This window comes from Lethenteron reissneri, chromosome 18, assembly GCF_015708825.2.
Source record: "Lethenteron reissneri isolate LAM-NWPU_2019-01 chromosome 18, ASM1570882v1, whole genome shotgun sequence".
Taxonomy (NCBI): domain Eukaryota; kingdom Metazoa; phylum Chordata; class Hyperoartia; order Petromyzontiformes; family Petromyzontidae; genus Lethenteron; species Lethenteron reissneri.
In genome coordinates, this window is record NC_083796.1 from 305375 (window position 1) to 326907 (window position 21533).

Below are 21533 nucleotides of genomic sequence, written 5' to 3' on the forward strand. Positions count from 1 at the left end.
GCGCACTTCCCGACATGCTACAAACTTGACATTTGGCATGTGGGTCGCTTCCAGACTACACAATGCTAAAAGTCTAAAACTAGTCTAAAAATAGACTTTTATATTTGGGGGGGGGGGGCGCAATAATGGATATACAGTAATGTATTGTTTGTTGACCTGCCCCTGAACATGTGAAAAAATAGATGTATAGCTCATCGGATTCCTCCAGTATAAATACTATATTCTGATTATCCACTTTGTATGTTGAACTTATTTTGCACCGTACGTAGCCAATCGTGCTAATCAGAGGTGCGGGGGAAGGACAACACATTAAACACAATACTCAGTTTTTAAGAAATGCGTTTTAAATCGATATTTAAAAGTGCATAGTTGCAGTAGATTCCTAATTTTGTCAGGAAGCGCGTTCCAGACGGCCGCAAAGCGCATACAAAAGCACGCGATGCAGTGGCCGTCTTTGTTCGATGGCCCGCCAAAAGCCGCGGCGAGTTCGCGTGATTGATGGGTTCTCCTCCTTGACGAGATCGGCAACGTCTTGTTTGTTGTGCTTCATTTGTGGCGAGCGCTTCGGATGTAATGAGTGCCACCTCTGTCCCTGCTGGAAATATGTACCATCAAGGGCCATTGCTCGAAACGTCGCCTGTTGTCCGCGTTTCCGCTGGAAAGCCCCAAAACGCGCGCGGCGCTGCTCTTGGCACGCCGGGAAGGCGTCAGCGGCACGGAGCGGCACGGGAGAGAGGAGGAGGAGGAGGCAGCAGCGGCACGGAGCCCCCCCCCCCCCATGAGAGGAGGCAGCGGGAGCAGCGGCAGTGGCGGAGGCTGCCACCTGGAGGTAAACCCCCTCGCATCTGACACCACAGACGGAGACCGGATGTTTTTATCACGTGACCAGCCCCGCCGGGCACCATCCGGAACCACGTGACGCGGTCCTTCCCCGCCCCGCCCCCCCCGCAATTGGCGACGTCCGCCCGCCCGCAGGAGAGGAAATCCCCTCGGCCGAGTCGGTACCGCGCGCATCCCCCTCGCCGAGTCCGGGGCCACCCGTCCGGGTCCCCTCCCCGCGCCGCGCCGCGCGTCCCGCCGCCGCCGCCGCCGTGAGTCGAAGCCCCCGGGGGGAGAACCCCCCCTGCCCCCCCCCTGCCCCCCCCCTGCCCCCCCTGCCCTGCCCCCCCTGCCCTGCCCCCCCCGCCCCGGCTGCCCCCCCCCGCCCCGGCTGCCCCCCCCCCCGCCCCGGCTGCCCCCCCTGCCCTGCCCCCCCTGCCCTGCCCCCCCCCGCCCCGGCTGCCCCCCCCCCCCCGCCCCGGCTGCCCCCCCCCCCCCCGCCCCGGCTGCCCCCCCCCCCCCCGCCCCGGCTGCCCCCCCTGCCCTGCCCCCCCCGCCCCCCCTGCCCTGCCCCCCCCGCCCCGGCTGCCCCCCCGCCCCGGCTGCGTTTAGAATCCGCGGCCCAAACCAGGCGAGCTCTGCGCGCCGTGATTGGCCGAGCCGCGAGCGCGTGACGCGCGCGGACCAATCGGAGGCGGCGGCGCCTCAGCCGCTAACTCGGCAACTAACGCGAATTCGTGAACTCGCCGTGTTCAATAACTCGCCAATACTTAACCCGTACATTGATTAGCTATGTGATTAGCGACACTAACTCAGAAGCTGGCTTCACTGATGCAGCCAAACTAATTCAGTCACGCAGTCACTAAAATAGCAACTCAGTAACTACACGATTACAAATATTGACTTAAAGCTTTCGTGACTGCAGGAATTCATTTTCTTTGCGTCTTTCGGTAAAGTCACGTCGATGGGTTCAAATTAATGAATATAATAAATGACCTATACGTGACTTCGCCGAAAGACCCAAAGAATAGACGGATACAGCCACAGCCATGGACACCATCTGACCCGGGCGATGACTTCCACCTTGACCCCTGACCTCCGCCCTCTGACCCTGACGTCTCATCATCGTCACCTCCAATATCATCCCTTCCAGATTCTCCCCACGCCGTCCCAGCTCCACCGGTGCTAGCACCACCAGGAGCGTTCACGATGCCGGTCCTCACCGAGTTCTCCAACAAGAAGCCGCTGCACGTGTGCGCCTCGCTGGGCGAACTCAACAGCCTGGCGCAGGTGAAGATCGAGAAGACCAAGTCCCCGCGGGGGTGAGCGCCCTCCCGCCCTTCTCACAACCACAACTCACGCCACTTCACTCACTCACTCACTCGCACCTTCCTACTCACACCGATACTCAAGAGAAAGACAAAGACCCCCCGTGTAGCCTGAGCAGACTGTTGGGGCGAGTGCTGTTAGCGAGCACCTGTGAAGGCGGGTACGGCACACGAGGGGGTGGGTGGCCAACACCACTCACTGCCGCATTTGTCTCCCTCGAGGCGATGTTTACACACCGCGCCAGGTCCTCATTTGAGGCTGAGTCGACCTAGGGGAGGTCCAGGACTGGTTCAGATAATCGTCACCGATGTTGGCTGTTAGCGGGAATCGAACTCGGGGTGCCAGGTTGGTAGCGCAGCGTGCTAACCGCTCCACCATCGCTCACACCTTCACACCCACACCTACAATCATACCGTCCTGCTAACACCCTCCTCGCTCATGCCAACACTCACACCTTCACGCTCACACTCGTGCTCACAACTGCATACCTGTCAACCCCTTATCAGTGCCTACCTTATTACAGACCAATTCAGACCTTATTGGTCAGCCCGTGGCATTATAAATCTCAACGTTCATCCTGCAAAGTCCCATCACAAGGGAGAAACACAAACAAATAGACAAAAACATGTTTTGCTCGTATTGAAACTGCCGTACGCCGCATGGACCTGAAAACTCAATTTCCCTGTACAAAAATACGGGTCAACCTTATGGGTTGATATGTATGCAACTGTGCTCACGAGAATGTCTGCAAGAGGCAGACATGCCTAATGAGGGTGGGCAGCTTTTTTCACTGTAGACCAACAGTCAGCCTGGATCTATTAGTACAGTAGTGTGCGCTATCCTGTAATAGAGTTCAACACAAGACTGGTACCAGACCTTGGTACAAATCAATTCCTTCCACCCAAATACAGGTGGCGATTGACGGATTAGCATCCTGCCACCCAGATGGCAACCCTATGCCCGCGCGTGAAGTGCTCCTGCTGTGAAAATGATGGTGTAGCCGAGCGCAGGCCCTATCCCCAACCCTTACCCTAACCCCTGTCCCTTACCCCTTGCCCTCATCTCATCCCTCACGCGACGGTCTTGGGCTTGCAGCTACGCGCAGTCGGCAAGTAAAGTGCTGAAGAAAGCGGAGGAGTATGGGCTGGAGCGCGACGAGGAGAACGCCTACATGCTCTACATGCGCTTCCTGCATATTGTCGACCACCTGCGCAAGACGCCAGAGTTCTTACAGGACAAGGTGAGGGTGACGCTCGCTCCATACAGCCTCTGCCCGAGTGGAAAGTCCTCGGCTCAGATTCCCTGGACCATGTCTGAGCATCACCATTTCACTGAAATCCCAGCTGCCACCCACCCTCTCTCACAATCGTTGAGGAACCACAGTTGAGCATGAAGGCAGCAGCCAGGCGGCGATTAGTCAGCACTACTAACAATTGCCCAGGCTCTGGATCCTCTGTATAATCAGATGTTTTCAGCCAACGAATGAGTGTATACATGTGCGAAGAAACCAGAGCACCTGGAGAAAACCCACGTGAGCGAGGAGGCAACACTTGCCCATCACACAGAAGGGACAGATGACATTAGTCCGCACTTTGCTGTACTGTCTTAGGAAAACCAGGCTTCTCCTCGGCACCCACGGGAAGGGGTTTTTGCAAACATATGTATGCGATCCACCAACCCTCCCTTCCTCCATTATGCTGGATTGCAGACAGCCACATGCATAGCCACCACCACCACATCTGCTTTTTCGAGATTGTTATGATTATATTTTGCTCCTCCTAAACCTGCTTTAGAACTTCCTCATTCTTCGAATTCTCCATCCAACGGAACGTAATTGCCAAATGCGCGTCCAGAGGCCTACAACACAAAGTGAGCATCAGTATAGAGCGCTGGTGATCGTACATCAGGGGAGAACGAACGCGGTTCTTGGATCAAGCAAGGTTGTAGAGGCGATGCCCATGACAAAATAACCCGGGGTGCATCCCGTATTAAAAGCTATTCAGGGTTGAGCCTGGATCGTGCTTGGATGGGCAACCACCGTCATGCATGAAGCAGGTGTTATTGACTATAGAGGTGCTATGTGGCGGGAGCAGAGGACAGTGCGGCAGACTATATTATTTTACTGTGCTATGCTCTAATGGCTTATGTTTCCTGCCTTTCGGGGAGTAACGAAATGGCTGCACGTGTGGATAGAGGAGGTGGGAGGGAGTCCTAAGCTTCAGCTGTGCAGTGATGGGGGCAGGAGGGAGAGAGATGCTCGGTCAAACGGTGTCAGTGGGCGAAATGGAGCATGGCTGAGGGGAAACAATCTGGCAGAACGAGTCTCTGCCACGGGTGATGAAATCAGTCCTTGAAGGGCGTACGGTCAACGAGTATCAAGGAAGTCACTGACCGACGGAACGCTACGCCTGTTGTTGGTCGTGTGTGTGTTGCTGTGACTTGCAGTGTATGTATATATGTTGATCTTTCACACCGTAGTTAGCCAACAGTGATAATTGGAGTGTGGTGGTTGAACACAGTGTGGATGAGATGGAACAGTGTCTGGTAGCCCGAGTCCTCAACTCAGCTGGAGGAATCTATGAGTGAAGTTCACGGAAACAATAGCCATAGTAGCAGCGATAGAAGAGTGCTAAAGAGGCGACTGACCATCAATGAAAGAGTGACTGGAGTGAACCGCTGAGTGCTGGACCGTCGTTCAATATAAGAGAAGGAAGTGGACTGATGATGGCACACTGTGTCCACCGTATCCTTGAAGTAGGATCAGCTGGTGCTGACGTGTGCTGTGTCTGCTGTCTCCTTATCTTCAGGGGTTCTTCCTGTCTATGCTGGGGAGCGACAACTTTAGCAAGGCTGTGAGAGAGGCAGAGCGACTCTCCGAGAGCCTCAAAAACAGGCAAGGTCTGGGTTGGCGTAGCTGCGAGCACTCACAGGCTGCTCGCTCAGCTCGTGCGACACGTTTAACCCTGGTTGAGAGTTAGCTTCACATCTAGGTGTTCTCAGCCACGACCATGGTTCGTGAGTTTGGGTTTGGCTGCGTGATCTGACAAAATCGTTCAATTGGAATTACACACATGCCAGCAATCATCGCCCTCTTTTGGCAGACTTGTGCCCGCAGGCCAGGTGCTGAGTCACCTTGTGCCGCACGGGGACAGGTGCCACCGGGGGTGCCCTTTTAAATGTTGAATATGAGGTGTAAGTGGCCTCTCTCTTGTAAAGACCTATGTGTCATCTAGGTGTAAGGAGGGTGGCCCTATCATTAACAAATTAACATTACGATTATTACATTTGTATGGGAGATGGTTGTGTGTGTGGTTGCTCATGAGGCTGCGTGCGTGAGTAGATATGAGGAGGCCGAGGTTCGGCAGCGGTTGGAGGAGCGAGAGCGAGTGGCCGAGGAGGACGCCGCTTTCAGGGATGAAGGGGTCGGAGACGACGACTATGACGACGCGGATGACGACGACAACTTTTATCGGAGGCACGGCCCCCTGGGCAATGGCACTGCCACAGGCGGCACGCGGCCCCCGGAGACCAGGAAACGCAGGGTACGCGCACCTACCCAAATGTATACTCGCGCATGTACATGTACACACCCATGCATACACGTTCACACTCACATGTACATGCCTGCACGTACATCGCAATTGGTGTGCTTACTTTAGAACGTGAGGGTGTAGATGTGCGTGCTTGTTTCGTGCTTGTTTCGTGCATTTCCATGGGCGCATGTTTTCTTTGTGCAGTAGGAATTCACGAATGAACCAAAGGCTGCCTTGAGGGACTCCGTGAGCAGCGTGTAAATGTGTGTGTGGATGTGAGCAGCGTGTAAATGCGAGTGTGTGTCGTTGGCAGTCGGGGTCGCCTGGCTCTCGGTCTCAGCCGGGCGCAGAGGTTGTGCCGACAGAATCGAATTCCCACACCGGTGAGTGACACCTCACTCACCTCTTCATCCCCCCTCACCCTGAGTTTCCCACGCTCGGAGAGTTCTGCCAGCAGCACGGTTATTTAATACATCGGTAAATCTGCCTGTGATTGGTTCATTGCCTCAGCTACCCGGCTAACATGAAAATAATTTACGCAAGAAAAGTCACCGTTTTCCACGTGTGCCACTGGTGTGGAGGTGACAGGATGGGGCTTCGCGACCCCACCAGTATCGGCAGCCGAATGATGCCGGGTGTGGCTCACCCACACACTTACCCATTCAGTCACCCACTTACCACACTCGAGCGTCACCACGCTTCTCTCTCTATTCTTTAGGTCTTTTGACAAAGTCACGTAGATAGGTTACAATTAATAAAAATGTGATAAACAAAAAACTACGACGTTTCGATCACAACACAAACGATTGTCATCAGGAGGAATACAGAGGGGAAAGCTGCTAAAAGCAGACTGTTTTAAAGGTTTAAAATGGGTGTAGCCCAAGGGTCATAAACGAAGTGGGCGGGGCTAGTGATGTTAATGTGAGAGATTAGCATGTTAATGTAAGAGATTAGCATGTTAATGTAAGAGATTAGCATGTTAATGTAAGAGATTAGCATGTTAATGTAAGAGATTAGCATGTTAATGTAAGAGATTAGCATGTTAATGTAAGAGATTAGCATGTTAATGTAAGAGATTAGCATGTTAATGTAAGAGATCGCAGAGCCACCACCACGTCGAGGTCGGCGTGCGGAGGTGGCTGTGTTGGTGTGAGAAATTTAACCTGTTAATGTAAAATCGGAAAATTACAACTAACATCGGAAGGTGGCAGGATGGGAATATCACAGCCAGTTATGACTTAAACTGGTTGATAACGTCCTACCAATGATTGCTAAGTTTGTAACCATTTTCTCGGTTTAAATTGTGTCTGTGTATATATGGATTGCTTCATGAACGATTCTTTGTTGATAGCCAGTGGGCTTACAAAGTACCTTCATCTTAGAGAAATCAATTTCGTGTGAGCCAACCGCATTTCAACAATGATCAGCCACGGCCGACGTGTTGGTCCTACCGTGTTTCAAATCTGCCTTATGCTCACGACCACGGTCCAAGACTAGTTGTTTACTTTCCCCAATGTAACTACTGCCGCAGACACAGCTTAGTTTGTTGACGCCATGGTATTGCATATCGGGGATCCTATCTTTCACAGATGGGATCAGATCACGAATTTTATGTACTGTGTTGGGGTGATAGCTTGACAGATTGTGTGGTTCGAATATCCATTCAGCTTGACAGCTTGGTGCACGTATTTCAGTTCACTGGCTAGGTGATGATGGTCGGAGATACATCGAGCTCTGTGGTGTAGAGTTTTGAGGAGGGAATTCTTTTGGGATGGTTGGTGGTGGGAGTCCGGTTTTAGGTAGGCATCCCTATGAGTTGCTTTCTTGTAGACATAGTGTACCATTCAGCCATCTGGTCTCTTTTCGATTAGATCATCATTTTCCACCTCCATGGTGAATTTGATGGCTGGGTGTATGGAATTAATGTGGTTGAGGAATTGGTTCAGAGCTGGTCGGCCATGTGGCCAGATGACGAACGTGTCATCTACGTACCTCTTCCACAAGGATGGAAGTAAAGTGGAGGCCTGGATGGCATCTGTCTCAAAATTTTCCATGAAAACATTGGCTACAACCAGAGATAAGGAAGAACCCAATGGGGTGCCTTAAACTTGTTTGTAAAATGTTCCATTCCAGGTGAAGTATGTATTGGTGAGGCAGTGTCTAACCAAGGCCAGTACATCAGCATTAAATCCTTGTTGGACTAAATTTTGGTGTCGGGCACAGGAACTTTGGTGAACAAAGAAACTACATCTAAACTAACGAGCAACTCACCTGGAGATAGTGAGATGTCCTTAATTAAGGATACCAAGTGAGCTGAGTTAAGTACAGATGAGGTGGTCTTACCAGTGAATGGTTGCAAAGTCTCAGACAGAAACCGGGCTAGTTTGTATGTGGGTGAGTCAATGGTAGAGACGATAGGACGAAGGGGTGTACCTTCTTTATGGATTTTTGGTAATCCATACAATCTGGGAGGTCGAGCAGCAGAGGGTTTTAAGGAAAACCTTTGGTTTGTTTAATTAATGAAGCCGAATCAGTGATGATGCTGTTGGTTTTTGTAACGAGGCTGTTGGTGGGATCTCTTGAAATGTTTGTGTAGCTACCATCATTAAGTAGGTCCTCAATTTTGTTATTGTATGTGTTTTTGTCCATGATGACTGTGGCATTGCCCTTGTCGGCTGAGAGGATGACGATATCATCCCTCTTTTTTTAATTGAGATAGCTCAAAACGTTCATCCTCTCTCTGTTTGTTCTCTCGCACCACTCCACTTTGGATTTCCCACCCACCATCGTCTCGTTCCCCCCCCCCCCCTCGCAAGTTCTTCCAATAATAACCTTGCTCAATTCCAGAAACATGTTACACTCTTATCTATTACACCTGCGACAGTGCTCGTGCTGACACACGGGGTCTGTGCGCGTGCGTGTATGCGCGTAGGCCCCTGCCGTACCAGCATCACGCCGCAGCAGCTCTATTCTATGCTCAGCGGCAGTGACGTCCAGCTGGTGCTGATGGACGCACGGCCCTCCATCGACTACGCGGCCTCCCACATCATGTCAGTCCGCTGCATCAGCGTACCGGAGGAGGCCATCAACCCGGGGTGAGTGAGAACATGACATTACCAGCCACCATTCGCCACCCGGTGGCGGTGTCATCACCAACGCCCTTGTACCAGGCTAGGTGTCCTTGGAAGTCATCACGGGCGCTTGCTGCTGGCAGGAGGTGATGGGACAGACCCAGGTACCATGGGGTGACTGACCTAAGATTGCTGGCAGATGCACCACCTGAGCTCCCCAATGTGCCAACTGCTCACACACGCACACCTGTGCCCAAAATGTCGCTTATTGTATATTTTTCGTGTTATTTTTACCTGTTGTCTTTGAAAATGTTGAGTTATTTTGTTAATTGTGCTTGTGCATAATTGGCAATGTAGCAGCTGCAGCAGCACCAGACGATATATCCACTGTTGGTTTGGTGCAGGACCACAGTGGCGCAGATAGAGGTAGGCCTGCCCCAGGAGTCGCTGTCGCTGTGGGGCGACCGGGGCAGGGTGGACTACGTGCTGCTCCTGGACTGGAGGAGCCGCCCAGAGGACGTTTTGCTGGGAACGACGCTGCACAGCCTACGCGACGCCATCTACAAGGTGACAACGGCGGGGGACGGGGAGACACGACGGGGGCGGGGGGGGCACGATGGGGGGGAGGAACAATACGGACACGATACGAGACGATACTTGACAGTAGAGGAATGTGCAATGATGTGACGGGGGAACGCAACAGGTCACAATGAGAACACAACTGTAGAAGTTGGCACAACACACATGGGGGCACAACAAAACAGCAAAGCACAAAATGAATACAAATAATTGAGGACCAAAATGCCAAACGATGGAGGAAAGTAACACGACGGATGACCAAGGCCTGACACAAAGATAATTCCTCGACCGCGTCGCCGCAGAGCTTAGCGCAACGCAACACGACACGGCTCGTATGCACGTCGCATGTGCAGCTGTTTCCCTGTGTGTCTCGTGGATCGTGCGTGCAGTGGGACAGCATGACGATCCTGCGCAGCCAGCCGCTGGTGCTGGAGGGTGGCTACGAGAACTGGCTGCTGCACTACCCCATGTGGTGCAGCGAGCCACATGTGCATGTGCCAGCCAGGCCGGGGCCACCCAGCACCCAGCCTGATCTCTGTATGCACGCACGCACGCACCCACCTAATCGCACACACACACGCAATCACCCACGCATACATGCACCTACCTAATTACCCATGCACCCACGCATGCACCCATCCAATTACCCCTGAATGCATACCATACTGGCACACATACTGTCATTCGCACGTCATACATGCACACTGTCTTCACTCCTGCCCATCATAACCTGTAAGCACAATCAATATGCACACCTAGCATCACCTATACCCACCATCACCCCACACTCTCTAAACTCACTCCACTCACCATTGCTCACCTCCCTCATTTCACTAACCCTCCAATTGCCCTCTTGCTTATTGGGTGACTCCACATTTCTCTCTCCCATCACTCACAGTGGAACTTAACTACCCCTCACTGGAGGAGCCCCCACCTCCCCCGACCCCGGCCCCTCCCCCTGCCCCTCCCCCCACCGTGCGGGACGTGGGGTCCTCCACTCTCGTCGCGGGTGTCCGGCCGGAGCCCGAGCAGAGTGGTGGTGGCGCCACTGCCTCCGCCGCGGCAAGCGCCCCAGGGGGCTCTCTGGATGCCCTGCCCTCGGGCCTTCCCACTGCTGCAGCCAAGAGCATTCCTCAGGTACCGAAGAAGGCCCGCCGCAGTCATAATATAGCAGCGCAGGGCACCGTCACCATCGCATCACAACACCGTGTGCCCGTTGAAACGGGCAGCCCTCTCGCAATGGTGGACGAGCAATCGAACCGATAATAATTATCGTTGGTGGCTCCGACACGGTAAGTAACTTCAAGGTACAGTAAAACCTTGGATTGCGAGTAACTTGGTCTGCGAGTGTTTTGCAAGACGAGCAATTTTTTAAATTAAATATTCATTTGATAAACGAGCGATGTCTTGCAATACGAGCAGTACGTACAGTACACGCTTTGTCTGCCGAGCGTCACGCGATCACAACTGAGCCAATGGTTCTCTCGCTGCGGGATTGTGGGTAATCGTCTCCCATGCTCGGTCTCAGTCGGCGTGCCTCACTCGTATAGTCAACATCCGTGCGAGCGTATACTGCTTACTGTAGCGTTGTGACGACGAGTGTGTGCGTAAAGCATTTTTTAATTTTGTGTCCAAGTGTAGTGACTGTTCTTTAGTAACTGTACTGCAAGTGAAAGTCGTCCGACACAATAACCCTCCTCTCCTCTCTCTCGTCTCCCTCACACCAGCCACGATTAAATCTAATTCATACATTTGGTTACTTTATATTAAATTTAAATAATACAAATATTAAAAGGTATTTTGTATTAATCATTTTTATATGAGTCCAATATTTTTGGGCTGTGGAACGAATCATCTGTGTTTCCATTATTTCTTATGGGGAAATTCTCTTTGATATACGAGTGCTTTGGATTACGAACACGTTTCCGGAACGAATTATGCTCACAATCCAAAGTTTTACTGTATTTATTAAATCTTCGGTACAGCCACCCTCTCTTCCCGCGGATGTCGACCCGCTCGTGTGGCTGCGCTGCCCCGCGCCACGTGGCGCTCACCCCTCTCGCTAATGCACCGCCTGGCTGGCGGTGCGCTATCGGGCGGCTGGAGGTCGAGCCGCCACGTGGCAGGTGGAATGGCGGGGCAGCAGCGACGGGGAGCTCCTCTTCCATCTTCAACCACCGACCCCGCACGTTGCTGTACCCCCGGCTTATATTCCCTTCTCGGAGGCTAAGCCCCGCCTCTGGCCACGCCCCTCCTGGAACCTTCGAGAACGTTTCGGAGGCTTCCCTGCTAGATCCACCCATTCACCTTTCCCCCAGATAGAATCACTACTCTAGATAATACGTGGACTGTATCAATGTAAATGTAACCCCACAATAATCCAGGAGATGGCGCTCTCTTATTACATTGGTACAACTTTACCCATGAAAGCTCTGCGAAGCTTCAAAATAATCATTGGCTTACATTACATCTTACCTTACATCGTGGACGATATGAGTAGCAAAATGAACACGCAAACGATGATACCCCTCCTTCACATGTCGGTCTTTCCACGTAAAAACATATTTGTACACATCCCATCCGCCACACGGCCTTCCTTCTGGGAGTGCATCATTTCAGCAGTATTGGTTGTACACAAACCAAACTCTGGTCAGGTTTTGATATTAATTGTCTCATCAGCATGGTCCAGCTCACTTGAAGCAATGCTGGTGAACTGCCAGCTGTTACAGGCAAGGGCCCGCTCTGAAATATGGGTGCTCGAAGGTACTGCCAAGCTTTTAATCAGGACGGCAATTACTGCGTGTTTCTTGCGTGTTTCCAAATCGAGGAGAGCCCAGCTCTCTTGACGGTGTGGACCTGAGACGTTGAGGTGTCTGCGGTGTGATCTGTTCGTCTCTGTGATGACTGAGCGCAGGTGGACCGCTCCAAGAAGCCGGCAGTGGCGACCGCGGGGCCCAACCCGGTGCCCGCCCGGGCCGCCGGGTTTGCGGCCGCGGCAGTGCCCGGCCCGGAGCGGCTGTCTGCGCGCGAGCGCGAGGAGATTGCGCGCAACGCCGCAGGCATCAAGGAGAAGGCGCGCGTGGAGAAGGAGAAGAGGATGAAGGCCGAGGAGGTGAGGAAAAGGAGGGCAGCGGAGGAGGAAGAGAAGAGGAAGTGGGCAGAGGAGGAAAAGAGGAAGACGGAGGAGAGGAGGAAGTTGGAGGACGAGGAAAGGGCGAGGAAAGACCACGTGGAGAGAACACGGAGAGCGCGTTTAGAGAAGGAGGAAAAAGAGAAGGATCGAGCAGTGCCCTCCCCCGCTATCGGATCTGCCAAAGAGAGCCCTCCACCCCATGCGCCGGTACGTGCTCCTCATGTCTGTCGAGTGGAGGGTGTGAGTGGGTAGCGCTGGACAATTCCTGTTGGCAAAAATCTAAACCGCACATATAAATCCCATGGTTTTATCACGGAAGATTTCTTCAGAAATCCCAATTCCTCTGTGAGCGATTCCCATGTTAACGTCTCTTCAGCCGCAGACAAATAATTCTCGGGATGGTTCCTTGGCTGTCAATCCCCGTTTATGTCACTGCTAAACCCAACTTCTCCATGCGTACAGTTGTTGAGCGCAGGCCCAAAGGTCCAAAATGTCACGCTTCTATCGCTACCACCGTGGTTACCGTTGATTCCTCCACCCTTGTTGAGGAGTCGGTTTGCCAAACACTTGTCTCATTCACACTATGTTCAACACACTCAAGTCACCCATTCAACTTCAACAAAAACAGTCGCCATTAGCCACTAAGTGGTGATGACATCACCACAGCTTTTGTGCCAGGCTAGGTGTACTTTGAGTCCACGTGAAGTGAGGATGGTTCGCTGGCGGTAGGTCATGGGACAGACCCAGGTGTTACGAATTGACTGAGATGGCTGTGAGATGCACCACCTGTGCTCCCTATTATGTCAAATTGCTGTGTTTTAGCCACCTGACACTCCGCTCATTATTGTGAGCATCGCTCCTCTGCCTGCCGCTGTTTGAGAGCGACTGCCTCCAATCGCCCAATAGCGTCCTTCACGAACCTCCTCCATGACGGCCAATCTTGACTCCTGGTAGCAGTCATCGACAAGTACAATCAGTGGCACATCCTCACCGACTCTCTCCCCCACTGAACCTCCCACTATCCCGTGAGGAATCCCGTTTGATTCCTGTAATTCACGATTCGGGGCTGCCGTCGATTGTGCGAATCACCCGGCGCTAGCAAGAGTTCATGACGCGAAATGCGTGAACATGTGGGAGCCGCCCCTGTCCGTTTGTGACGATGACATCAGCAGGACGTGCGAGCAGAACGGCTGCGCCAGCAGCAGGAGGAAGCGGAGAATCGGCAGCGCGAGGAAGCCGAGCGGGTCTCCAGGATTCGCGAGAAGGCGGAGCAGGATCAGCGTGGCAGGATGCAGGTAGCGGGCGATGAGGGCAGCACTTCCTATTTGTGAGGAGCGGTACTTCTTGTTCGGAGGGACGGCACTTTTTGTTTTAGGAGGGGCAGCACTTATTTGAAGTGGGGGCGGCAATTCGTTTAAAGGCATACGGAGGCAAACATGGTGTGACCTCGTGTGCGCTGGTTGACAGCCCGCACACCACTCACACCAACTGCACCAACCCCACACCAACCGTATGAGCCACACCCCAACCGCATCACAAATACAAATTGCAGACTAATCCACCAACCACATACGAAATGCAACAAATAAACACCAAACACACAAACTAACTACACTGCTCCTCCCCTATTTAAGCTTCTGCAGGGTAAGCGCACACGCACAGACCAATGTGTGCACGTGTGGACACACGTGCACACACGCGTCTCCGGGTCTTCACGCGCGAGCGCTGTTCACGCTCAAATATTCACGTGCAGCATGCGTTTACCGCCCCCGCTCATTTCCAGGACGGCCGCATGGGACCGTCGCGCCACACCCCGGACAGTCATACCGACGTCCGCCCGACCCAGCCGGCCCCTACGGCCCGCACCGCCGCGACCCAGGGGGGCGAGCGGGACCGGCCGCGCCTGCAGCGCTCGTTCTCTTCGCCCAATGTTGCCCAGCTGGGGATGGACATTGACGAGGAGGACGAGCGGACGGTGGTGGACGGGGGGCCTCGCCCCAAGCCACAGTTCGACCGCGCCAGCAAGTACGTGGGCCCGCAGCGAGGTGCCTGCATGGGGTGGGGGGGGCGCACACGGGCACAAGCGTCATGCACCGATGCTTGCCAGTGTGTTTTCTTTAACGATTAGGCTTTCACAGCTGATGTTAGGATTCGCAAATGATTTTTGGGACGGGCCACATAATTGTCTGCCCAAAATTATGTGGCGATGCCCTTCACCATCCGACGCAGCCAAACATATTAAACCATCGCGTTTTGTGCAAGTGTTTCACGACGCGCCAATAGTTTTTGTTTCAGCTCACTCACCGGTGAGTTCCAGAACAATTCTCACGTTGGCTAAACTTGGCTTCAAGTTTCCGATGAGTTGCTGCCCCAGCAGCACTAACATGTACCTGACAGCAATGGTGATTGATACCTCAAACTGGTCCTGGACTTCCTCTAGGTCCTTTGTTTAAGCATCACCACCGGGAGGAGACAAAGGTGGCTGGGCGTGGTACCAGCCACACCACACCTTTGTCGGTGCCGCACCATGCCACATTTCACGGGTGCTGCTCGCTAACAGCGATTGCTCCAGCAGCCTGCGTAGGCCACATGGGGGATCTTTACCTTTATGCGTTGTGCGTGCGTCAGGCCAGTGCCTGCGGCGGTGGTGCGGGCGCAGTCCTCAGCGATTCTGCCGATGCGCCACCTCAACCCGACATACGGTAGAATGGGCCGCGCGCTTACGGGCCTACGCAACCTGGGCAACACGTGCTACATGAACTCGGTGGTGCAGTGCCTGAGCAACACCACGTCGCTCGCAGAGTACTTCCTCACTTCGCAGTACGTCAACAACATCAACAGGTGCGAGTGTGGGGTGCCCGGCGGGGTGTACCTCGTACGGGTGTCGTGCGCGGCGTGCGTGGGAAGACTGTAGGCATTGTGCTTGTGATTTGCAGGTGTTGAGTGCGTGTGAGAAGTTTTTGGCTGTAACTTGCGAGTGGCGTATCTGTGTGTGCAGTGTGCGTGCAGTGCGCATGGGGTGTGTAAGCGGTTGCGACGCAGGAAGGGTGTGCGTGTCCGCACTCTCAAAGCCTTCATGTTCTCACACACACTCTCCTGACACGCACTTCTTGATAACTGATACCAGCGGTACCAAGATCGGCCTCTGTGGAGGAGGCTCGTGAAGGATTGTTCTGAGCAGTTGGAGGCAATTGCCCTAAAGCAACAGCGGAGGGCAGAGGAGCGACACTCTCAACTACTGGCAGAGTGCCTGGCAGCCAAAACGCAGCGAGTTGGCACAGTGGAGTGCAGGTAGTGCATCTGCCAGTTGTCTCAGTCAGTCAACCACTAGCACCTGGGTCTCTCTCGTGACCTACCCGGCGAGCCTTCGCCTCAAAGTGCACCTAACCTGTAACAAGTTCCGTGGTGCTGTCAGCATCACTTCGCGGCACACATTAACAATTGCAAATGTTGTTCAGGAACAACCCCCTTGGCCGCAAGGGCCAGGTGGTGGAGGAGTTTGCAGTTATTGTGCGCGCACTCTGGTCGGGCCAGTACCGCTCCATCACCCCCCGCGACTTCAAGTTCATGATTGGCCGTCTCAACGATCAATTCTGTGGCACGGAGCAACACGACTCGCAGGAGCTGCTCATCTTTCTGCTCGACGGGCTGCACGAGGACCTCAACCAGGCGAGCCCTAGCAGCCCGCCCTCACAGCACCGAGTCGCAACACTCTTTCAGAATCAGAATATTTATTTATCCTGGAGGAATTCGATGAGCTTTTAAGCTCTTTTTCACAGATGTCCAGTAGGGGTGTGTAAGAACGTTACAAAAACAAATAATACAAAAACAAACAATGCAATAACATGATAGTAGTAGGGGGTGATATTGCTGTTGTGTGATCCCAATTGAGTAATTTTCAAGGAATTTTTCGGCATTGAGATGTTTTGCCGATACCAATTAGCTATGCAAGGAGACCAGAGAACCTGGAGGAAACCCATGCAGAACCGGGCGAAATCATACATAATCCGCTCTCGCGCACACGTTTACTCGCACTCACATGTAAACTCGAACACAGAAAGGTGCCTGAGCAATGCCCGCTCGCAGGCCACTATCTGCGTCACCTTGTGCCGCACAGGGACCTTTGCTACTGGGTGTGCCCTTAGAATTATTTAAGTTAAGATGAGGCGTAAGGCGCTGTGAGTTGCCGAGGCTTTTAAACGTGCAGCATACAAATAGCCGGATGATATGTTCAACTTCTTTCGCACTGTACATAGCTAACTGTGCTAATCTGAGGTGATGCTGATTACGACAACGTTGATGATGATGGTGGTGATGGTTGTTGTGCGCAGGCAAAGCGAGTGCGCGTGAAGGAGGAGAAGACGGAGCACCTGTCCGACTCAATGGCGGCAAAGCTCGCGTGGGACGCGTACAAGCACATCAACGAGTCCGTCCTTGTCACCCTCTTCCACGGGCAGTTCCGCTCCACCATCAAGTGTCTCACCTGCCAGAAGGTGTCGCGCACCTTCGAGGTCTTCATGAACTTGACGCTGCACCTGCCTTCCGACACCACCTCCAAGTGCACGCTGCAGGTGATGACGCCGACGATGATGATTACGATGGTGACATTGACGACGATTGAGTTCGTGTTCGCGCTGTCGTTCTTGTAGCAGGAAGGCGCTACTGTGCTTCACAGGCAGTCCGCATATGTTTCACAGTCGGGGGTGATGCTGTTGCTGTGTGTAATTCCAGTGGGTAGTTTGCAGGGTAACTGTATTCATTAGATATTTAACGTGATTTTTAACGTCCACTGTGAAGCAGATGGCGCGTAGTAGCATATGGTCAATACATCCTGCAGTAATTCAAACCGCGAAACCTCTGCAAAGAGCGGCGAATGCGCTGCCGCTGGGCCACGTCACTGCGCCAAAGGATGGCGATAGCAGGGTGTCTGTGTGAGGATGGCTCAGCCCTGTGCAGCTTCAACTTATGATCTGACACGATCGGGCGCCATTCTGGGCGATGTCATGACATGCGGTGGCGCAGGGGTTTGCGCACTGGGCCAAGAACCAGGGAGATTGATTCCATGCCAGGGCTAAACCGCGGTGGTGAATGATATCTGAACCCTGTACCAGGCCTCCCTTACAGGGGCGTGCTCTCATTCAATACCTGGTATGGTGTCTAAAAATTTGCACGAGGGAGGCAGAGGTGACCAGGCGTGTGGCGCTGGCCGCACCAGCCTCTGGTAGGTGCGCCGCGGTGCCCTTAATAGGTGCTCGCTAACCACACTTGCCCCGATTGTCTGTGTTGCCTACACGGGGGGCCATCGTCTCGTCCCTCCGCCCGCAGGACTGCCTGCAGATGTTCTCCAAACCCGAGAAGATGACAGATGCCAACCGCTACCTGTGCAGCCACTGCAAGCAGCGGCGCGAGTCTGTCAAGACGATGGAGATCTGGAGGCTGCCACCCGTGCTAATCATCCATCTAAAGCGGTACGGAACCCCCCTGCCCCCCGCCGGTACCCAGTTAATGACAGTTACCCTTGGCGACAGAATGCAGCGGTCACCGTAGAGATTAGATGCCACCGCCATTGCAACTCCTTACTCTGACACCTTCCACCCTGCGCTAGATCCTGCAGGTGCTGCTGCACCGGAGATGCATGGCGACTTCCGAGATCTGCCCTGACAGCCTCCCACCATCTGCTCTTAGACTCGCACACAGAGACCTTCGGACTCTCACAGAGACCCATAGAATTTCCCTGACAGTCTCCCACTGTCTGGACTTAAGTCTTCTCTTCCACTTGGTCGCCGAACTTGTGAAGACCACTCCAATGCCAGTCTTGGCAATTGGCCCGCCCCCAACCTGCCACTTCACATCTACAACCCTCACCGGTTCTGTGTTCTTCCGGGTGTCTGCATGGCTTCTTCTGTGTTGCCATGAAATTCCCAGCGTCCGTCTTATAGAAGTTATTCACTACACATATCATTAGTTTTATAATCAATTGCATTGGGACAGATCAACTCCCACATTCAACCTTCACTCAGTGGGAGGTCGCTCATTCTCCTCTGCTGCTCCCATTGTCTGGAACTCCCTTCCCCCTGTTCAGGTCCACGCTCCAGACCTCCATTTTCTCCTCTGACTGATTCGTAATTAGTTACTTTTGGGTTAGATTGTGAAGGGATAATGCCAATTTTAAGGTATACCCTCCACCATTAGACTGAGCCAATCAAATCAAGTTGTCACAACCACAGCACTCGTGATAGTGATTGTGTTGATTGATCTCCACCCGGTTCGCATGGAGCCACCAGTGCTCATGGAGCCACCGGTTCACACGCTGAGTCCAAAACACGGGAGGGCAGCAGTGGCCTCAATTACTCTCGTGTGTTTGGTCACGATTGCACACACGTGTGAACTCGTGGATGTTCGCCCATGCTCACCCGTGTGCAGATTCTCCTACTCGGGCCGCTGGAAGCAAAAGCTGCAGACGAACGTGGGCTTCCCGCTCACGTCGCTGGACATGAAGCCGTACATCATCAACAAAGAGAATCGATACTCCGAGTACAACCTGTACGCCGTATCGGTGAGAGTCGCCCACCCACTCAACCGCTCATTCACTCGTTCACGCAACTCGTTCACTCAACCTTGCCCACTCAACCACTCACTGCCTACCTCCCCCGCCACCTCAACTGCTCGCTGCCTCCCTCTCCACGTAAGGGGCGGTGACATGCCGAGCAGAAGCTCATTCACCGCTCGTTCAAGGGGTTCTCAGTTCGAATCCGGAGGGCCGACCTTGTTAATACTGCAGGTGTCATCATCATCATCATCATCTGTGACATCATTACCCACAGCATCATCACCCACAGCATCATTAACCATTTCACCGTGACCTATTGCGTCGTCACCCACAGTGACTGCCCTGGTTAATGCTACGTGGTGTGTTAACCCTACTGCACTTCACACTGTCTGCTTCACACATTAAAAATCACGTGATATTCAATGAAGAGTAGGCTATTGTGTGCCTCTGTCATGATCCAAATTTAGAAAATCACTTGCAAAGTTAATTGATGATTAATTTGTATAACGCTTAGAAATTGTAGAGTCTCGAAATTGAGCGAGGCTTTCCTGGGTGAACATCCGGAATGATACGGTTTTTGAAAATTACCTTTGTTTACCCAAGAAATCCTCAAGATAATTTTCAGGAGGGTCCTGCCCAGTGATTGGCAGCAGTAGGGGGCAATGCTACTGCTGTGTGCAATCTCAATTGAGTAACTTGTCGCTATTTTACACAATTGGGATATCTCTGTTCCCTTCCCCTATTCAATTGTTGGTTCTCCCCAGAATCACTACGGCTCTCTGGATGGCGGCCACTATACAGCGTACGCGCACAACACGGTCCGCGACAGCTGGTTCAAGTTCGATGACCACGAGGTGGAGTTCATCTACCCCAAGAACGTGTCGACCTCCGCAGGATACATCCTTTTCTACTCAGCCCTCCCACAACAACCCCCCCGCATGGACATATTCTAGCCACATGGCTAGCCACACGACTCATCGCTCGTATTGGCCGGCTAGTTGCTCACCTAGTCAATTCACCAGCTGGTCTTTTTAATCATCCAGCTATTCTTACTCGTAGCCAGTCGATCTCTTTAGCTATCTGAGTAGCCTCTCTCTTAGCCAAGCAGTAATCAATACGGTTAAGTAGGCACCTAGTAAGCGAAACAGAAATATGGTGGAATGTGTAACTCGCAAGTCCGTCAGGTATTGAGTAGCAAGCTGAACGGTTAACCGGCTGGTCAGCCAAGCCAGTGGAGATGCCTGTGGGTCAACCAATTACCTGAGCAGCCGGCTAGTTGGGGGCCACAGCCATGCAGGGTTTAACCCAGGGCCTAATTTCATCTGGGTCTGTACCAGGTCAGTGACCTGTAAAATAATTATGCACCCAGCACACCACATCCAGTGCGGCTTATCGCTATGGCTGTGGCTACTGCTGATCTCATTCCACCCTCTCCAGTCTCCCAGAGGACTCGGAGAATGTTCAGTGACAAATGATGCCGTGGAGCAGTCCACGTGGGGACGCGGTATTCCACGGTCACGAGACCACGGCCTCGCACAGCGGGTGATTGTTCGCTGATGCCGTGTGTTGGGTGAACTGCGTTATGGCTTTTGTTGAAAAGGAAGCGTGCACTTTCAGCTCCGCGCGGCGATGCTGCGGCAGGCCCTGCACCGTGATGCCGGTGGAGTCGAGTTCCTGCTGCTCCCCGTGGGTGTTGCTCGTGTGGAGGAGGAGCAAGTAAGGGATTGGAGTCACGTCCGAGGTGATCTTCAGAGGCGGCTGGAGCTCGCAGTCTTTTCCTATATTAAGCATTGGCCCCCACGTAACCCATTTCGGCCGGTGGTGGCGCAGTGGTGACATTTGCACCTTACAGGAAGGAGAGCCTGGGTTCAATTCCTGAATCGGGGGCCTTTCTGTGTGGAGTTTGTACTCCTTGTTCTGGTTCTGCATGGGTTTCCTCTGAAATGTTTGGTTTCCTATAGATAAAAATAAACCACACAAATAACTAAATTGAGATCCCACACACAGCAGCAAACTTGGCAGGACCCTCCTGAATAAAGAGTCTTGAAACTCTGAGGCTTTCCTGGGTAAACAAGCGTAGTCATAAAATTCGTTCATTCCAAAAAGAAGGTTCTCGTCAAGAAAATGTTTTCCCTACGATTTGATGCCGGCACCCGCGTTGAATGTTCGCACAGTATATTATGCGGGTGTCGACACTAAGAGAAACGTGGTTCATGTCGAAGAGAATATTCTGTATCCTTGCATCTCCGTGCTCGTGTTGGGTCAACAATGGTGAGGTATTGGGGTGTATATACGGTGGTGACGCGGACCGTTTCTGTCGATTCTGTTCGTCATTGAAGCTTTTATCTTCGGCTGCTGGCGGGGGTTGGCGGCTGGCGCCGTGCGTTTGCCGGCCGTCGTTCGTCCCGCCTTGCTTTAAATAAACGCGGCTGTCTCCTCCTGGCTCCTGTCTCCCTTGGTGCGGCTGTGCAGAGTGCTTGCCGTGGCCGCCTCAGGTTGTGGGAGGTGCCGAGGGCCTC

The 21533-nt window shown here is 53.1% G+C and overlaps 1 protein-coding gene across 3 annotated transcripts; it reads left to right on the forward strand.

Annotated features, from left to right (window-relative positions):
• Positions 1–951: 951 nt before the first annotated feature.
• Positions 952–21451, forward strand: USP8 (ubiquitin specific peptidase 8). 3 transcript variants are annotated; one of them, XM_061553341.1, is made up of 19 exons: positions 952–1091; positions 1973–2141; positions 3244–3388; positions 4956–5041; positions 5489–5690; positions 5995–6064; positions 8614–8776; positions 9157–9319; positions 9721–9868; positions 10230–10468; positions 12246–12671; positions 13634–13759; positions 14248–14489; positions 15093–15305; positions 15923–16133; positions 16796–17035; positions 17790–17932; positions 18888–19020; positions 19779–21451. In XM_061553341.1, the coding sequence occupies exons 2-19, from the start codon at positions 2029–2031 to the stop codon at positions 19965–19967; spliced, it is 3252 nt and encodes a 1083-aa protein (XP_061409325.1). In that variant the 5' UTR covers positions 952–1091; positions 1973–2028; the 3' UTR covers positions 19968–21451. The 3 variants fall into 3 exon arrangements, with proteins under 3 accessions (XP_061409325.1, XP_061409326.1, XP_061409327.1); XM_061553342.1 differs by having other exon boundaries at positions 13637–13759; XM_061553343.1 differs by lacking the exon at positions 13634–13759.
• Positions 21452–21533: the final 82 nt, after the last annotated feature.